Below are 17975 nucleotides of genomic sequence, written 5' to 3' on the forward strand. Positions count from 1 at the left end.
TAGGTGTACAATTTTGTGCCTTAAGGTCTGATTTCTATCCAAGTTGACAATTGGTCCTCTTTGGATATCAATTTTCAATAATTAGAGGTAAGTTTTTCTTTAATTTATTTTTAACTCTTTTTTAAATATGTTTGTATTAATTTTCTATTTTATTTACTTTGATTTGGCTCATTTATGCCTTTACAAAGTAAATAAAAGTCTCTTCTACAAAAAGAAGTATTAAGACTAAACTTTTTACTATCTTTCTATAATTTATCATGATTTTTCTAGTACATCTTTCTATTAGCCTCTTCTATAATAACATCTATTTTTATTTTTTATTTTTCACCATATAGTCATGTTATCATATGACATACCTGTACAGCTTCTGATATGCACAAAATAGTTCAAATCTTGTTTGATTCATTTTATGTTTTCCATGTCTTCATCCAATTCTTTTTCATCAATTTTGCTATCTAAGTCAAAATCATCTTCTTGTCTTAAAAGATTTATGTCTTCAACAAGATCTTTTATATTCATTTCCATTTGTCTTTGTTTGAATATCTTCACTTGCTTCCCTACAATTGGTATTTTTAACCTTGTTCCATCTAGTTCTTGTAATGAATAAGTCACATTATTATGAACAATTGTTACTACATCTAGTCCAAACCATTGTTTAGAAAACTTTCTTAAAGTACTATGTTGATTGTCCAAACTACTATCATAGACCAAAATCCAATCACCTTCTTCAATTGCCTTAGGTCTCAATCATGCCTTATTTTATAACCTTACTCTTTTAAACCTTTCTAATTTGGAGTGAGAAAGAATGCACAAAAAAAACTTTGGGAGGAATAATATTACAGTAGATATTAGGTTTCTTACCAAATTGGACTAATGACATATGTAATTATGTCAATATATATATATATATATATATATATTTATTTCCTTGACAGTTTGAAATATAGACAGTAACTGGTTAGACTCCTTTCTTGACGTTTTGAAGTAGTCACCCTGATATTTCAATATAGTAGCAACCATGTGCACTTAAAAGATCTTAAAAGATCTTAATGTTCAGCCACATTGTTTTGACCATCCACATCATCACCTTAAGTTCTTTTCCAGCAAGGACGATTGATAACCTGGTTCCAATAAAAGAGTTGTGAGTTTCTAGGAAACGACCAAATTCGACGCTTCATGTCCGATCTCTGCAATCGTCTTCCTTGAGCACAGTAACAGTATTTAGTCTTCAAGCGTCGGCAGGATATCACGCGGGGGGTTAGATCATTGCACCTGCATTTTGGCAATTGTGGTCCTCGTCTGATTGCTCACTTGTGCTACACTTTGAAGAGTGTGCTGTCGCTTTTTTTCTTTTCTTAATGCGCTAGATAACATGTTGCAGCTTTAACTGTGAGCCGTTCGGAGGTCGCAGTGCTGGTTTTGTTGTGTGTTTTGAGGTTCTCGCATGCAGAGATCATTTAGGTGCATGCTAGGAAATGGCGTCTGGTTTTTGCGTATGCCACTTTTCTAATATGAATTCACAAGGTCTTCAGTTTGAGGGCAGGTTTTTTTTTTTTTTTGAGGTTATTGTTTATTGTAACTGGTTGTATAGTTCTTTGATTGCAAACATTAGGAAAATACATATTTTTGAGCCAGCTTCTCAACCTGGCGCAATACCTAGAGATGTGATAGCATATTCAGAGATTTATTTCGTGAATTGGAGCTACAAAGGCCTCCCTGAGGTGATCAGGCGTTGTACAAACTCTAGACTATTTGGAAACAACTTCGGATGAAGTGAATAAATCAGAATTTACTGTAAGAGTTCAACAATTCTGCATATACGTACCTTCACAAACAGGAATCCTGGCATCGTGACAATGAAGGCACTCGAATTGTGGCGGCTGTCTGCAAAACATAAGTTAGTTAGCTTAAGGACTTCAAATGGTTAAGCCGACGACATATGAGCCGCTCGAGGAGTTTTTTCGGGTGGCGCTTGCCAGGTCCCTATCAGAAGTGGTATTGTCGGCACGCTGTTGATGGTGGAGGAATTAGGTCATCATAATTAATATGGAGGTTGCGCTTTGAACGTCGAACTTCTAAGTTGTCTTGTGTTTTCGCACAATTCCTGATATCCCTGCATGGGTTGTGATATGTACATCAATAGCGTATGAAGTTTTCCTGCATGGGTTGTGATATAAGAGGCTCAGTATGTTATGCAAATTTTAGATCTCATGCACCATTGCAGGCATGGAAAGGTAATTAATCAGCACAAATTTCATGATATTAATTCCATTTTTAACATGTTTGTTGGGTAATTAGTTAGTATGTCGAGGGTCGCTCAGTTAAGTTTTAAAAATTCAGAACCTTGTGTGTAGTATGAACGGTTGTCTACTTGATTATCACCTCGTTTCTGCGGTTTCTGCTTATATTATTGCCAAGGAAGTTGTCAAATGGGTATTTGCATTCAAGCATGCCAGGGAAGAGGTGAATATTCTCTATGCACTGGTTTTGCCTCTTTATCTCCCTCTCCTCCGCTACATTTCATAGTTGATGCTTATAGGAAGTCTATATATCAGTAGAAACCTCGTTTTTGATACATGTGAGAAAATTTGTGAATTTTTGTTGTACGAGCTGATTTTCCCAGTGAGTAGATTGATATCAGCCGCAGAATCATCAACACTAACGACAAAAGAGTCTTGGAAGCTTACACATTTGGTTTGGGTTTTGTCTTCTTGGTTGTGACTTTGTAATGACCAATCGGTAGAATTCCCACACATGTTATGAAAATCTGTTTGTCTACAGAGAAACGTCCATTAGTTCTGCATACTTTGAAAGGTTTGACTTAAATGGGCCTTGAACTCATGCAAGGTCCATCACTAGACGCATTGGCAATCTTATCAAAAAAGGCAGAGGTAAGGTCACAAAACAGAGAATCTATACTGACTTGACGTGTACTCTTGTATTTTTCACAATGATCGGAAATGTGTCCCTGAATTTTTACACCTGTATTCTCTCTTGGGATAGGACGATGTTCGTTATTGAGGCGGCCGCCAACGGTTTCACTGCAGGAACCTGATTCTGATGGACATTACTATTGTCGAGAAGGTGGCACAATTGAACATGCTGACTATAGATGCATTTGTATTGTTAATGGTGATATTACCTGATCCTTATCAACTTGTTACATGCAAATTGTATGATAAATCTCATTGTAGAAAGTTTCAATTCCCAACAGTTGCACGCAAGTCAGGACATTTCATGTGCTAATTTTTGTTCCATGAAACCTTTATTCCATGGACATCCATTTGCTTAGTAATCAGCTTTCTTACTGGTTTGTTGACGGATTTTTGAGTAAATAGGTATTCAAATTTTCAGAGATATCACAGCCTCCAAGGTGACATGTGCTTCTAACCCAAGTACTGCTTTAGTTTATTCACACATCAGAGCCAAGTCCCAATTACTTGAGTGCCTATCAGCTTGACACACGCCTGTTGAGAGTTCAGGCGCAGCAAGACACAAGAGAGAAGGCGGTTGGTGTCATTTAAGCCACTCTCTCAGCAATTTTTTAGCAGATAATGATCTTGGACATTACCCTTCGACACCAGTATGTTATCCGATACCAACTGCTAAACATTGCAGCTGTTTCATTTGAAAATAATAGTTGTTGATTAGTGCCAAAAAATGGTTCTGTATTAGGTAGTTTACACCTATCATCAATTATATTTGAGGTGCATACCTGGAGCATGCGGCGGGTAAGTAATGAGCGAAAAGAAAAGACGAAAGTAACTTATTGATCATGTGGACTCGTAAAATCGGCTGGAAACAGACTCAAGAATTTCCCAGTCGATGTCGTCACTTCTTGCACAACAACGATACTGTCGAGGCTGCCTCATTGTTGATAATGTCTTTCCAAATTTTCCAGTATTGCACGATGGAATGGTTAGGACAAGAAGTAGACTTTTGATGCTAAATTGTGCAGGTTTCGTGACAAACGAGACATCCATTTCTAGCAGAATTGGCCGTGCGACCAAGAAAGACCTTATTGTGAATATCTCTTCTGCACAAACGAATTTGACGCCATTAAAAGCTGTTTGCTCCAATGCTATGCGATATTCTTTAAAATGTTTTTTCAAGTAAGGGTTCAAATCAATATTCCTTGGTCCAACACTTGAGGAGCATTTCTCTATATGTCTGATGAATTTATTCATGAGGCTCACTATATGAATGTGTCGGGTGATGATCTGACTTGCCCAAGTTGATTGTTAATCCGAATGAGAGATTTTACTGCTGCTTTGTCCAAATCGTTTAAAAAAACATTAAGGATTCAAGTCAGGGAAAATGGATTCAAGTAGGATTAAAGATGTGATGGTTGCAGCTATTACACAAGTTTCAAGCACTCACAAACGCCCTCCAGATAAAACATTCTTCGAACAGATTGGCTTGAGTCGTAAGTCTCGATTTCATGAATTCTCTCTGTGGACCATGTTCAAGGGGTTCATGATGTGGTGTTTGGCAGGTCACCTAACTCTTGATTAATGACCGTTTATCATTTTGGATTTTACTGACGAGTTTGAGCACTAAAGGTCTTATTGAATAAAATCTGTGCGGGCACGCAGTAGGCATTTGGGAGAAAATACCCTTTCATCCAGGTCTGGAACTCCTCGGTCCTTGGTCACAAAACTAGTGGAAGTGAAATCCACAGGATGGGGTCGATGGAATTGACGTCATTATTCAGAATTTCACAAGACTGTTCCCTACACTATGCTCTACCTCAAGGCAGGTAGGCCTCTAATTTGTCTTGATTTTTTCGGTTGAGAATTTTATAAGGGCATGAATTGGAATGGATTCTTTTTTTATTACTTTTTAAATGGAGACTTTGGACCCGGTATTCCAGGTCTTCGAGAGCTGGTTACCAAGCAAGCCCGAGCCAAATGAGGCGAACTAAACAGGTAAACATGGTGCTAGGTGTATCTGACTCAGTGTTGGAGACAGCCTCTTCAATCTTGATGAAGCCGTCAAGGGAATCGGTTATGCTTGATTTACAAGATGAACTCGGCCATATAGGGCAGCAGCAGCCTGCCTGGCGGGGACGCAACGCGGATCGCGTGCGAGAACCTTATGCAGGGCCGGACAGGGTAGGAGTAACGGCGCGGGTGAGGGTGATGCTGAAGAGAAAAGTTTTCGAAGAGCAGTCTATCTTTCTCCTGCGGGTGTAAAGCTGGGTTCTATTGTTGCAATTTCTCCAGACGGCCGTTTCTTATTATCAGGTGTGCACCAATTTCTTGGCTGTGAATGTGACTGGGTCTTGAAATCTGAACTCAATTGTTTCGAACCACTCATATTTTGATGATGCAAAACAAATAGTTTGCAGACCCCAACTTTCAAAATATTGATATTGCTACAAGTTTACACAGTTATGAAGTACCATGTAAGATTTCCGTTCTATCAGAGTGGAGTGAGCGCGTCTCATCTATTTTTATTTTGCAATTATATCTGCTTCAATATGGAATTGATGCACAGAATCGTGCTACTTCGCGAAACAAGAATCGTCTGCTTCCAGTTGAGTCTGTCGAAGAAGATCCTCACTCGCATCAATATCGGCAGTATGGATTTTCAAGACATATTGCCTTTGCATTGACCGCCCTCACCCTGTCCTCACATATTGTGCAAGTCGACACGCAGACAATTATGTCAAATTGGTGACGACAGATACTGCTGATGCAGTTGAGAGTGCATTGAGTCATTGTGCTCCAGTTACTTGCTAAGCACTGTCTCCTGATGCAAGTGTTCTAATGACAGGGTCACGAGATACCACATGTTTATTTTGGCGATTTCATGAAATAAATTTACATGAAGTAGAAAAATGGAAGTACTTGTAAAAGTCTGCAGAAACTCCATTCTTTGTGAAAGACCGTTGTGAATGAAAAGGACTTTGGAACTCCTGGCTAATTTATCAATGCCTGGTAGGTTTGGGCGCTATCGTTTGAAATTGTTCTCCAACGTGTCGGTGGAGTCTTATTGCCGTCGTTTCTCGAAGCTGCAAAGTCTTTGGAGCACTCCATGTGCTTGTTTTTTGAATTATTTTGGACGTTGCAGCTGATGCTTTACTTGTATTGTAGGTCTTACTGAAGGTTTTTGTATTTTCGCAGGTGCTGTGGCCTTCAACCACTTCTCGACCCAAATGTGCAATGCTAGCGCGTCTTGATTACGGGGTTGGAGTTCCAGGATGAGAAAGTCGTGGTTGAGGAATCTCTTTCTCTGAACCACAATCTCCACGCGGTCAGATTAAAAGTACAATTTGTGTTGCAATTTGCAGTGGGGAACAATCTGTTGTATTCAAAATCGAACATTGTCACCGAATCATGTGTGGGCTTCACCTGCTCTGAGTCGTCGAGACCGGGTATCACTAACCTTCGAGACGACTGTAGGGATTTTGTAACAGCGCTAAGCTCAGATTAGCAGAGAACAATCGTCTCGAGTGGAAGATCATTGTCTTCGCACAATTTTTTGAACCTCCGTTCTCCCAAATCTGCCGCAACGCTGCAATGACAATCTCCTTCCACCCCCTTCGACATCTATGTTTAAGATTTGGTATCTAATGTCCACTACGATTTTAGCTACGTTCCAAAATGTGTGGTACAAGCAACTAAACAACCTCGAGCCGGCCATCACGGAGGTGCTTTCACGATGTGCTGCATACTTGATAATTGAGAAAATAGGTTTGGTTTCCTGTGTTCTGCAGGGAAGGAGCTCGAGTTAGAGATTATCAACCACCCCAGCGATATTGATTGGCTCATGGGTTGGATTATTGCTCAGGTTTGTGTTTTGCTTCCAACTTGTACCAGAAATTTGTTGTAATCGTTCTATTTTGGTATAGAATCATTTCGAACATGGTAGCCGTTCAAGTTTGGCTTGTGCTGAAAAGGGGACGTTTTTGGTGTTGCAGAGATTGGGGTGTTAAGTTCGGAGTCGAGCCGTTAGGAAGACGTCTACCATGTAGAAACATTAGAGATGAAGAGAAATTGAATAATTGTATATTAGAAGTTTGAATTGAATAATTGTATATATGTATGTAGAAGTTTCTTACATTCCCGCTAGTATATTAGTTGTTAGGATTTAGGTTTTTTATTTTTTGTAGCAACTCTCTTATTAATATGAGGTAGTGGTGATGCTTGTAGCATCGTATCTATGTACATTTCTCTTTGTTGTTTTTGTTGATTTTTAGGTAATGTTTGTAGCATCGAATCCATGTATATTTTCTTTTGTTGTTTTTATTGATTTTTAGGTAATTAAGGTTTATGGTTGAATTCAATCTTGTTAGTTAAGAACTTGTTGCATTTGAAGTTCAAAAACAAAGTAGTTGATCAAGTTGCTTTTGCAACCATAAACTCTAGATGTATGACTTTGTAAATTTAGAGGCAACTAAAGTTGTTGTAATGCACAATAGTTACAAAGATGAAGTCTTATTAATAATCCAACATGAAGAGAGTGTTGTTTCAAAGTTGAAATGAAGTGATTTACTCATGTGCACTTAAATCTAAATATAATATATTTTTAGTGACGCATCTTATTTAAATAATTTGATTTAATAATTGTGATTTGATCTTACTCTTTGATTTGATTTGATCAAGCCTTTGTTTTTCAATGTTGGTGTGGTCTTTAAGTGCACAATTTGTTCCAACATTGATTTTTCTTTAAAAATATAATAAGACACACTCATCTTATAGCAAAGTACAAGAAGGTATACAACAAACTCAATTGGGTCTACATTATAGACAATCACTACCAATTAAGCCTTGTTTTATTCAAATCAATACTTTAAGTTCTTAGCAGCTATTAGTACATATGAGGCAATTGAAGTTTTAGGAACCATTAAAAGCAAAGTCATGATTTGGCTATGGCGGCCTTAAAACTTATTGTTGCATAAAGATATGTAATTGCGACTAAACTTGTGTAGTGATTGAATTCTTGTATTATATGTGTAAGCTCATTGTTGTTACTATAATATTGATCTATTATATAAAGTCCACATTGAGTTAAATAAGGGCCATATGGAGCACAAATACATGCATATTGCATTATGTTGCATGGATCATATATACACCATGTTATCATATTGATCTTAAAGTAACTGCATAGTGCAAATAAGTACATCATTCTTTTGTTGCAACTTCTATCATTATGAATGTTCTTTATCAATGTTATGATGTCTACAATTGAGTGTTATTGTGACTTTTTTATTTCTTTGTTGTGACTTTTGTTGCAATTATTATTTTGATTGTTGTGATTGCTATCTTCAATGGATGTTGGTTATGACTTTATTGTGACTTATGTTGTTGTAGAAACAAATGTGTTGTTTGTTGTGTCTTAGATAACAAACAGTCAATTGTACACATATGTCTCTTACTTTAAGATGCAACAAAGTTAGAATGATAAGGTTAAGTTTGACATAAAGATTACAAAGAACAAATATAATCCAGCAAGATATGATGCTATAATACAACTATAGATAAGAGAGGATTGACGGTAGCATTAACGAGTCAAATGGCTTGTTTAGTCTAAATAGATGAAATGAGAAACAAGCACATTTTAAGATATAGCATACAACTATGATGTTTATTTGTTAGTAAAGACTTTATAAGAATGTTTGCAATCATATTTATTATAAAAATATGTTATAATTGAATATCTTTACTAAGAATCTTTTCTCTTATAAAATAGTACTATATAGTAATATATTTGTTGCAAGAATAATATTTTAGATTTATACTTGATGCAATCGTATTTTAATTACTATTATATATAAGAATAGTAAAAAATTATAAAATTCTTATTTATATAGTAATATTTATAGCCATATAGTTTTAATAATAGCTTTAGCTAATACCATATATTAAGATTTAAAATTTGAATATGTGATAACTTAAGACATGATAGATATTGAGCCAAACTACTTACTTTACATATACAATCTTATTGAAAATTAATAATGGCATGCATTAAACTATCAACCATGTATAAATAAAAATATAAATTGATATAAGCTTAATTTTTATTTAAAAAATCATATTTATTTTGTTGAATATTAATTTTCTTAGGTATTTTTAATAATTTTTAATTAAAAATATAATATTCTTTAAGCTTATAGATTATATATATTTATTTATAGAATATAATCTATTTTTTTTATTGGTTTTTATTAATAGTATTTTTGATAGTATAACAAATTTTTCTTTATCAATCATTGAAAACTATTGATAAAAATTATTTTTAATAACTTAAATAAAAAAATTATATTTCTAATGATGTTACAATCATCAATATAAAGAATTAGAGTAGTAGAACCACCATTATTTTTTTTCTTTATATATATATATATATATATATATATATATAAAGATCAACTTTAAATTTGATATGATTATGTGAGCCTAAATTTTGGCTAAAATAAAGATATTACATATAAGAAGATTGCTTCAAGCCATATAATAATCTTAAAAATTTTACAAACTAAATTGATATTAATAGTTAATAGTAAGCCTTAAAGAATTAACATACAAAGTTCTTTATTAATATATCCATTTATGAAAGTTATTTTAACATCAAGTTGGTGGACTTCAAACTTATATTAAGTAGCTAAAGCAAGGAGAACTTTGATAGAATTTAAATTAACAATGGATATAAATGTTTTTATATAATCTACTTATTGGATTTAAATAAAGCTTTTAGTAATTAATCTTGCTTTATATTTGTCTATGATGCCATCAACATGGATTTTTATTTTAATAATCTATTTAAAATTAATTGGTTTGTAATTAGGAGAAAGTAGAATAAACTTCTATATATGATTTTTTTTCTAAAGCTTTTAGTTTATCATCAATTACAACTTGCCATTCTTTGAAATTAGATTATTTCACAACTTTTTAGATTTTCATAAGGGCGTTTAAAGATGAATAGACCATATTGGCTACATGGTGTTGATGGTGATGAAGATAAGATTCTTGTCTTTTAGAAAAGGATTTGCTTTGAATATACTCAAGGTACTTTTGTTTGGATTTAAATTGTTATTTAGATTTAGCTAAATTAAAAGATTCATAATTAAGAGTCTCCATATCTAAATCCACTTTTTCATTTGCATGTTGTGAAGTAGATCTAGTTGAATCATCTAATGAAAGTTGAAAAAAAACTCCATAAATATCATTCTTAAAAAGAAAATTTGATAATTTTTTTCTATTAAAAAAAATACTAGATGATGATTTTAGAACAAAGGGTTTGATTGTGAATTGAGAGTTTCTAGTTATAGTAGATTAAGTACATGAGGCTTGCTAGGAATTATATAAAGATTTTTGAATAAAGCAAGATCAATAAATTCTTCTATATCTTATTTGAGGATGAAACTTAGATATAAAGGAATATTTTTATGAAAAATAATATCTTGAGATATAATTATTATTTTTTTGTGTAAACTTATGAAACAATAAGCTTTTTTTTCTTTACTATAACCTAAAAAAGTAACCTCAAGTAAATAAAAGTCTAGATTTTTTGAATTTTCTTTTGAATAAAGACATAAACTTTGCTACTAAAGATTTTTAAATATGAAAGATTAGATTTTTGATTAAATCATATTTCAAAAGGAATTTTGTTGACTAATATGGCTTTTATGGGGCTTTAGTTTTGAAGATAGTTAATTATAACAAATTCTTTATCTCAAAAGATTTTAAAGAAATGAACATAAGTTAATATTGATAAAATTGCTCTCACCAAAGCCTGATTTGTTTTTTGAGACACCATTTTATTATAGTATATAGATTTTTGTGAATTCTTGTTTGGTGCCTTTTTTTGCAAAAGTCACCAAATATGTATGATTTATATTCATATTTTCAATTAAATCTTATATCTTTAATTTTGTGGTTTTAAAAAAACTTGACAAAAAATTGTAGACTAAAAATTTATCAAATGCTTCAAATTTATTTTTTAATAAATAAACATGAAAATATTTGGATAATCCATCAATAAAATTAATGAAATATGTAGATCCAAAATAAGTAGCAACTTATGTATGTCACAATAAATAAAGCCTAAAAGATCTATAGCTCATTGTACTACTCATCTTAAAAATTTGGTTTTGTATTATTTATGATCAACACATGGGTGATAAAAATTAAGGTCTTGTGAATCAAAATTATCCATATAAGTGGGCATCAATTGAAGTTTTCTTAATCTATTCTAATTTATATGGCCTAGTTATAAGTGCCATAAATTAACTTTACTCAATTGCATAGTTATTGGTATAGTCAATGCTTTGTAATTAGATATTAAAGTGATATCTAATTTGTATAGATTAGGATTTAACTTGCACTAGGCAATAATTTAGCTAGATTTTTAAAATAGTATCAAAATGCCAAATTCAATTCAAATTTCTCCTTTGGCTCTTTTAAGTTTTTATACAAAAAAAAATCTTTGTAAATCTTAGTATATATAAAACTTCAAATATAATTATTTTTATACCATTTGAATGTTTGATAATAACATCACTATGTTCTTCCATGTTCTAAGATGTGGTTTTGTCACCTAAATATAAAAGTTTTTTAGTGTCATATTTTATATCATTATGAAAAACATCATACTGGTGATATATCTATATATATTGGATTGCTCCAAAATCTATGTACCAAGCAAATGTGTAGCCTTCTTCAGCCATTAAGGTAAGTATATAAAGCCTATCTAATTTTTTTCTTTTCTTTTTTTTGCAACAAAACTTATTCTACATTCTTAAATTCAATGTCTAAGTTTTTTATGATAGTAACAATTTTTGTCAAAAGTTTAATTGTACTTCTTAAAATTTTGAAAAGAAATATCTTCAATTTTTGAATTAAACAATTTTTTTAAAAAAAAAGTTTTAAAAAAATAATTTTTATTATTATAAAGCTTCTTACTATTGTAAGGTTTCTTTTCTATATAAAAGATTGATAAAGTTTTAGAAGCTAAGTTAATATCTTTTATTAAAGTCTCTTCTTGAATTCTATTTGTCATGAGTGATTAAAAAATAATACCTAATTGGCAACTTAGAGAAATAATAAAAGATCTATATGATGGTAGCAGACTTCTCATCAAAGCTAAAATTGTTTTATCATTTAGAACTAGATACCTTGATGCAAACAATTATTTAAGGTGTAATCTAAACACATGAATGTATTTTGTTATTCCTTCATTTTCTTTTATTTTAAGAATGTGTATTTTGTTGTTAGGATACATTCTTGTAGTTGCATCTTGTACTTGAAATATACTTTTCAATTCTTTCTATGCATCATTTGATGTCTTATATGAATATATATGGCATACACTGTGGTTTTTAATATAATTATTGATAATAGACAAAGCTAATATATCTTTATCTTCCTACTAACTTATACTTCTTACTTTTGTGGCAAGAAAAGGTAGGATATTAGTAGCTATTTTTGATGCAATTGGAGCAATTGGTATGGATTTACTATCACTGACCATTGATTACAATCTTTTTTCTTGAAATCTAATAATAATCAATCTTTCCAAATGTTAAAATTAAGTGCCATCAAACTTAGAAACATAGTTGATATCAATCTTGTGAGTCATCCTCAATGACATAATTTTGCTATAAGATGAAATTCAACATTCTTTATAAATTTAAAAATATTGTTAAAAATTCTCTTGTGTCAATCGCATTTTTGGATAATATTTTGATTTGTATAGGGTAAGCATTGTCTTCCATGAAATGAAAGATTGAAGACTTAATACCAACCATAACATTTACATTAGATTGTTGATGTGTAGTATATTTGCATATACTACACTTCTACGTAGAAATTTCCTACATACCAGATTCCCTCTGGTCATTGGTTGGTCCATGTGGTTCTTAGAATATGTATTCTTGTTAAGAGATTGGACCAAAGACGACAAAGTTTTGAAGGTATTGTTTCCCCACGTGAATGTATGTGGTTGTTGTTATGTATCTGTTAGGATTTAAAATGTGAGCTGCAATTACATAGTGCTCTTTTGAGCATGTCTGTCCTGGTGTGTACGAGCACAGGGTGGTCTCTGGGCAAGCGTGAATGCCTGCCCAGGGACCTTGTGAATGGCTCTTTTTGCAGAACGTACTCGATTTACTGAGACCAAGCTTAAGGCTGCACATAAATTTGCAACTGACTCAGGGCTACATGTTCCGAGACATGTGCCTGTTTCTCGCACCGAGGTGAGTTGGCTCATTCGTTTTTGACTGCTCACGTTTGATAATACAAGTGGACCAGAACACGTCAACTTCTTTTCTAAATACTGTTTTGACATGTACTCAGTTGTCCAATGGAAGGTTTTCAGCAGAAAAGATATTGATATTGCATTTGAGTTTGAGATGTCCAATGGACTTTTAGTATGCCTGTCTACGCATGAGTGTAAACGCGGACACGTTCATCCGGAAAAGGTCATGTTTCACGAAACTGGAATTTGCAAGTAATGATGTTTGCACTCGAGGTTGTCTCGTCTTGGTTATTCCCAGAGCAAGCTCTGGCCAAGCTCTTGTGTGGGCTTGGTAAATATTTGACCTGACTTTCTCATTGCTAACACCACTTGTTTCGAAACGTTGGCATTAGGGTATCCTCCCAATGTCGTCATGACTTTTTTGATGCGATCACGTTTTACTTCAAAGCATTATTCGCTCACCAGGTGCGACTACGTTTTACCGCAAAGCATTATTCGATCACCAATTCATCGGCAGGTGAGTAAGTTACGATGGCGCGGTCTTTGATTCCATTCCTTCCTTCGCTCTCGATTTCTTCAATCTCTAGCTTCTTACTCTGTCCTCTGGCGCCCATCTTTAGAGTCATGAACAGTCTTTTGCCTGCAGCGGTGTTCCCTTTCACACTCAGGATCCTTTCCATGCGGAGCCTTCTTTCTAGAATTCCAACCTGGAGGACAATGACGACGATACTGGTCCCATTTCAGACCAATCATTTAGAGACTCCAAGTTTGCAGCCGTGCCCATGGGAGATTTAGAATATCCTAGCCACTGGAAGAGGAATTCATTCAAGAAGTAGGTGTGGAATAGGGCCACTTTCTTGAAGGGATTTCTTCAGCAATGGATTGTGCGCTATGCAAGCGCTGATGCTGTTTCTAGTAGCACTGACTTGCGGTTTGTTGAAGGATAGACAAGAGAAGCACTTATTGCTGAGGAGTAGATCAGGCTATTTGTGACCAAGTGCTCGAAGCGCTCGGTGCGGGAACTTCGTCGTCGTTGGGTGCAGTAGCAGCAGATAAAATAGATTGCTCAGTCCCGATTGACGCACTGTACCATCTCATTGACTTTGTTCACTCACAGGGAGACCTGCCTCAATATGTTTTACTATTCTGCTCTTCGCCACATGAAAGTCAAAAAAACATAGTGGTAACACTGGCAAGGATTTGCGGCAAATAAGTCGAGTACTTGATCACTGTCCCATTGTCGCTTTTTGATATTATGAGAATATTTCACTTAATTTGCTATATTGTCTGTGCAGATCACAAATTTCAGTACTTGATGCAGCTCAATTCACTCCCGCAGATGTTGCTAAGCTGTAATCTAGAGGCGACGGGGTACAATGCTGCACATTTGTGCGAGAAATTTGTGTTCAAATTGCTTCAGGATTTGTAGGCAGCCGCTGTGCTCTTTCCTGGTTTATGTTTAAAAAGCGTGGACCTTGTAATCTAGTGAGTATATGTAAGAAGGAAGTTGCGACATCAGTTCTTGAATTTCAGTAGCATTAACGTATTGAATCTGAATCAAATATGTTTTCTTGTAGCAAGCTCAAGAGATTTGTTTCAAGCAGTTGGATCTTGTCCATAACCCACTTCCTGATAGTAAGTAAGTCTTCTACCCCAATGAGCATGATTGCCCAGTACATCATCATGCAATTAACACCAGCGATGAGCCTGATCATTTGGTTTGAAATGCAAGGATCCTGAAAAACTACGTAATTTTATCATCCATTTTTATGTCGAAAGACAATGTGCTGTGTCACCTATAGAACTAGGCTTCGTTTTGTGCAAGTTGGAGATAATGCATGTTTTGGAATTGCTTCAAAACCTGAGGCCTTGGATGGCTATTTTCGGTGTATAGTGTCACCACGTTGGTTTTAGATACGGGTACCCATTAATATTCTCTTTGATAATTGTCTTGACTTGTCCTTGTGATGCATGAGAATGATAAATGCAGCTAATTATAGCCTCACCTTCGAAATGAATCTACATTGATAGTGGAGGACTTGGACTTAGTTAGTCTTGCTCGTATTTGTTTCAGGTGTGACCAACAATGATCGCCATGAAATCGTCACATCTTCTTTTTTTTCTTCCTTTTTTTTTTTTTTTTTTTTTTTTTTCTTTTTGCTGAAACAAACGGAGAGGCACTCCATTGTCTTAAGGGATATAAAAATACAACCAGCTCAACCGCAAGCGGCCTCAACGGAACAGGACAGACCTAACTGGACACTGTAAATGCTAAAAACATGACCTACTATGACTGGTTTGGACTGACTCGACTCCTCGGCGTGTCAGCCGAGGGGGCCCGCAGTTGGTTTCTTTCTTTTAGGGTGGGTTGAAGACAAATCCTGCTATAGGACCTAAGAGTACCCAATGAGGATGTCCTGGTACCATCATACAAAGAATACCATGACGACACCAACGTTGCGTGAAACAATGCACCAGTTTTGATCCGAGGTTGGCTCAGGTTTTCCTGGAATGGCAGGCTGTAGCCCATTCTACCCTGTCATAGTCGAGAATTCCTAACCAAATATTTTGGATTAATTTACTGGGATGCCACTTGACATCGTTAAACACCACGTCATTCTTTTCACCCATATTGACCACAGGACCACCGTCCGTATTAGAGACCATAGCAAGCTAACTTGGTCGAACTTTCTACGTATACGATCCGAGAAGAGATCTTGGCGCTACAAGAGGGACTGCCAAGGCCCACAGGCTCCCGCCCCTACAATCGTCAGATTTGTCGTAAATACCCCTCTGCCAAGCGCGTTGTGCAGAGCTGCACTCCCAAAACTTGTGTAGAACTGATTTGTCGGAGCCTCTTGGACAAACAAGGCACTGCAGGGCGAGGTGTGGTTGATCCTCCCGCGCCACGCATTGACGGGCACTGCTCTGTGCCACACCATTCCGGGATTAGTTCATTTAGGGTGTAGAATCTGCCCATCCATTCACCGAATACGGCCGGGGGGAAGGGAGCAACAATCAATAAGCCCCAATGTTGAGTGAGTCCGCTAATCACTGCATTCCAGGCTCCCGTTTCCTCCTGTTCAAGGCCGAACTTTACCATGGCTTCCAGAGCAGAGAGGAAGCTATCATCCCTCTATGCAACCCAAATGCAACGGAGGCCAACCTGGTGAAGATATGAGGCCCAGAGCTTTGAAAACCCTCCTATTGCTGAGAATGTCGAGGACTACTAAAAAGGCTCACTAAGCACTTCTTCCGCTATCCAAGGCTGCACTGGTTGCAAGGATTTTACCAACTCGAGCCAGGCAATGTTTGTTTGAGTCCATGCTTTGGACCCTCTTTTAACTTGGCAGTGAGGCATTGTGAAGAATTCTAGGCTAGGGGCCCACCGACCTCTCACATACGGCTGAAAATTAATAAGTCTAAATCTCAGCATTGCATGGAGGTTAGACATCCATGACTCACAAGCTTTCAATATCCATTTAGCCATAAGAAAAACCAAGGCATCTATTGGGTTTATCATGTCAATCTCTCCATGTTCTTCAAGTTGGCTACATTGAAGCCATAAAACCTTAGTTTGAGCTTGTTGGAGATTTTTCGACCACATGTAGCTCTAAACTTGAGATTGTGCTTCAGCCATCCCTACTATAGTGCCACCTCAAATAATAGCAAAAAAGAATGTAGAAGAGAGGAAGATCTTATTGACAATGATAGTCCTACTAATGGAATTTACCTTTTTTGTATTCTAATATTTAACTTGTCATAGTCATAAACTCACCTAGAATACCAAATTTTAGCATAATTTAAATAAAATAAAATAAAATCTAATTGACCATTTCGTATGCCATGAAAAAGTATACTTTGACAAAGATAAGAGGTTGCTTAGAATAATTTGTCTAATTGATTGTCTCATGAATGGAAAGAATATTGTTTAGAATGAACCTTATGGTTACAAAGACTAATTGGTGAAATGAAACTATCTCCATAAGAACAAGTTGGAGGCATATTTGTAATACTTTGGCATACAATTTATAGGCTATATTTAATAATGTGATAGGTCTCCAATTAATCAAGTTTGATCAAATATCACTTTTAAAGAAGAGAGAAATGAAGTCACTGTCAAGGACAAAGACTCGATGAGGGAAAATATACACCAAAAGGCTATCTCGATATAATAAGTCAAAATATAAACAAGTAGGTATATTAAAAGGAAATTGGAATGGCTATTGCCACAAGACAAGAAACTAAAGACTCTTGAACCTGGACTAGAAGCAAGAAAGGAGTTAACAAGAGTGAAGAAGCCTTCACTCTTGTCTCTATATATACTATCTAACTAGGGGCTATGTGGCGACGTTCTATAGGACCTCCAATATGTGTTGACTTTGTAGGACACATGCCTTGACTTACAAGGCAAGTTTTTCTACGTGTGGGCCACTTAGTTAGCTTGATCTTCAAGCTAACAACATGTGTGGCACATGGCCAACTTGTTGACCACGTTTCTAATCCAAAAAGTCAATTAAAGACACCTATGAAGTCAAAGCAGCGTCTAGGAAGTTTCTAGGAAGCTTCTATATTAAATATTATAGAATTAACTTACTTTTATCTACTTTTACTTACTTCTACCTATTTCTATATGTAATTATTAGCTTACATGATTATGGCCGTGACATTACCCCCCCTTCTAGAGACGAGTTCCACGAGGAGCGGTCATCATATGTTGAGGAAATCTATGATGCGACGAATTGTATTCGCCACATACTCTGATC

General features: G+C 35.2%; 1 protein-coding gene and 2 long non-coding RNA genes across 23 annotated transcripts; 2 read left to right on the forward strand and 1 right to left on the reverse strand.

Moving 5' to 3' along the window:
- The first annotated feature begins 1262 nt into the window (after positions 1-1262).
- On the forward strand, positions 1263-7172 carry LOC112281043 (uncharacterized). Of its 21 annotated transcripts, none has more exons than XM_073533220.2 (8): positions 1263-2463; positions 3004-3132; positions 3483-3583; positions 3993-4112; positions 4355-4426; positions 4596-4755; positions 4874-4928; positions 5044-5183. In XM_073533220.2, the coding sequence occupies exons 1-5, from the start codon at positions 2430-2432 to the stop codon at positions 4421-4423; spliced, it is 453 nt and encodes a 150-aa protein (XP_073389321.1). In that variant the 5' UTR covers positions 1263-2429; the 3' UTR covers positions 4424-4426; positions 4596-4755; positions 4874-4928; positions 5044-5183. The 21 variants fall into 21 exon arrangements, with proteins under 21 accessions (XP_073389321.1, XP_073389323.1, XP_073389326.1 ...); XM_090249676.1 differs by lacking the exon at positions 1263-2463 and adding exons at positions 2881-2891; positions 5500-5942; positions 6129-6795; positions 6926-7172 and having other exon boundaries at positions 3959-4759; positions 4874-5246; XM_073533222.2 differs by having other exon boundaries at positions 4355-4755; positions 5052-5184.
- On the reverse strand, positions 1972-3084 carry LOC149989382 (uncharacterized). Its single transcript, XR_016502592.1, has 2 exons — positions 2983-3084; positions 1972-2767 (listed from the first exon to the last, which is right to left on the reverse strand). It is a non-coding gene; the product is annotated as an uncharacterized LOC149989382 (long non-coding RNA).
- A 6297-nt stretch (positions 7173-13469) lies between the features above and the next one.
- Positions 13470-14969, forward strand: LOC149989383 (uncharacterized). The gene is made up of 2 exons (XR_016502778.1): positions 13470-13726; positions 14505-14969. It is a non-coding gene; the product is annotated as an uncharacterized LOC149989383 (long non-coding RNA).
- Positions 14970-17975: the final 3006 nt, after the last annotated feature.

The sequence above is a fragment of the Physcomitrium patens genome, chromosome 4, assembly GCF_059467195.1.
Source record: "Physcomitrium patens ecotype Gransden chromosome 4, ASM5946719v1, whole genome shotgun sequence".
Lineage (NCBI taxonomy): Eukaryota > Viridiplantae > Streptophyta > Bryopsida > Funariales > Funariaceae > Physcomitrium > Physcomitrium patens.

Coding starts and splice junctions, on each gene's coding strand:
- LOC112281043 (XM_073533222.2), top strand. CDS start 2,430: ATGGGTATTTGCATTCAAGCATGCCAGGGAAGAG. Junction 3,133..3,482: donor ATGCATTTGTATTGTTAATG/GTGATATTACCT, acceptor TTGAGAGTTCAG/GCGCAGCAAGACACAAGAGA. Junction 4,113..4,354: donor TCTTTAAAATGTTTTTTCAA/GTAAGGGTTCAA, acceptor TGATGGTTGCAG/CTATTACACAAGTTTCAAGC.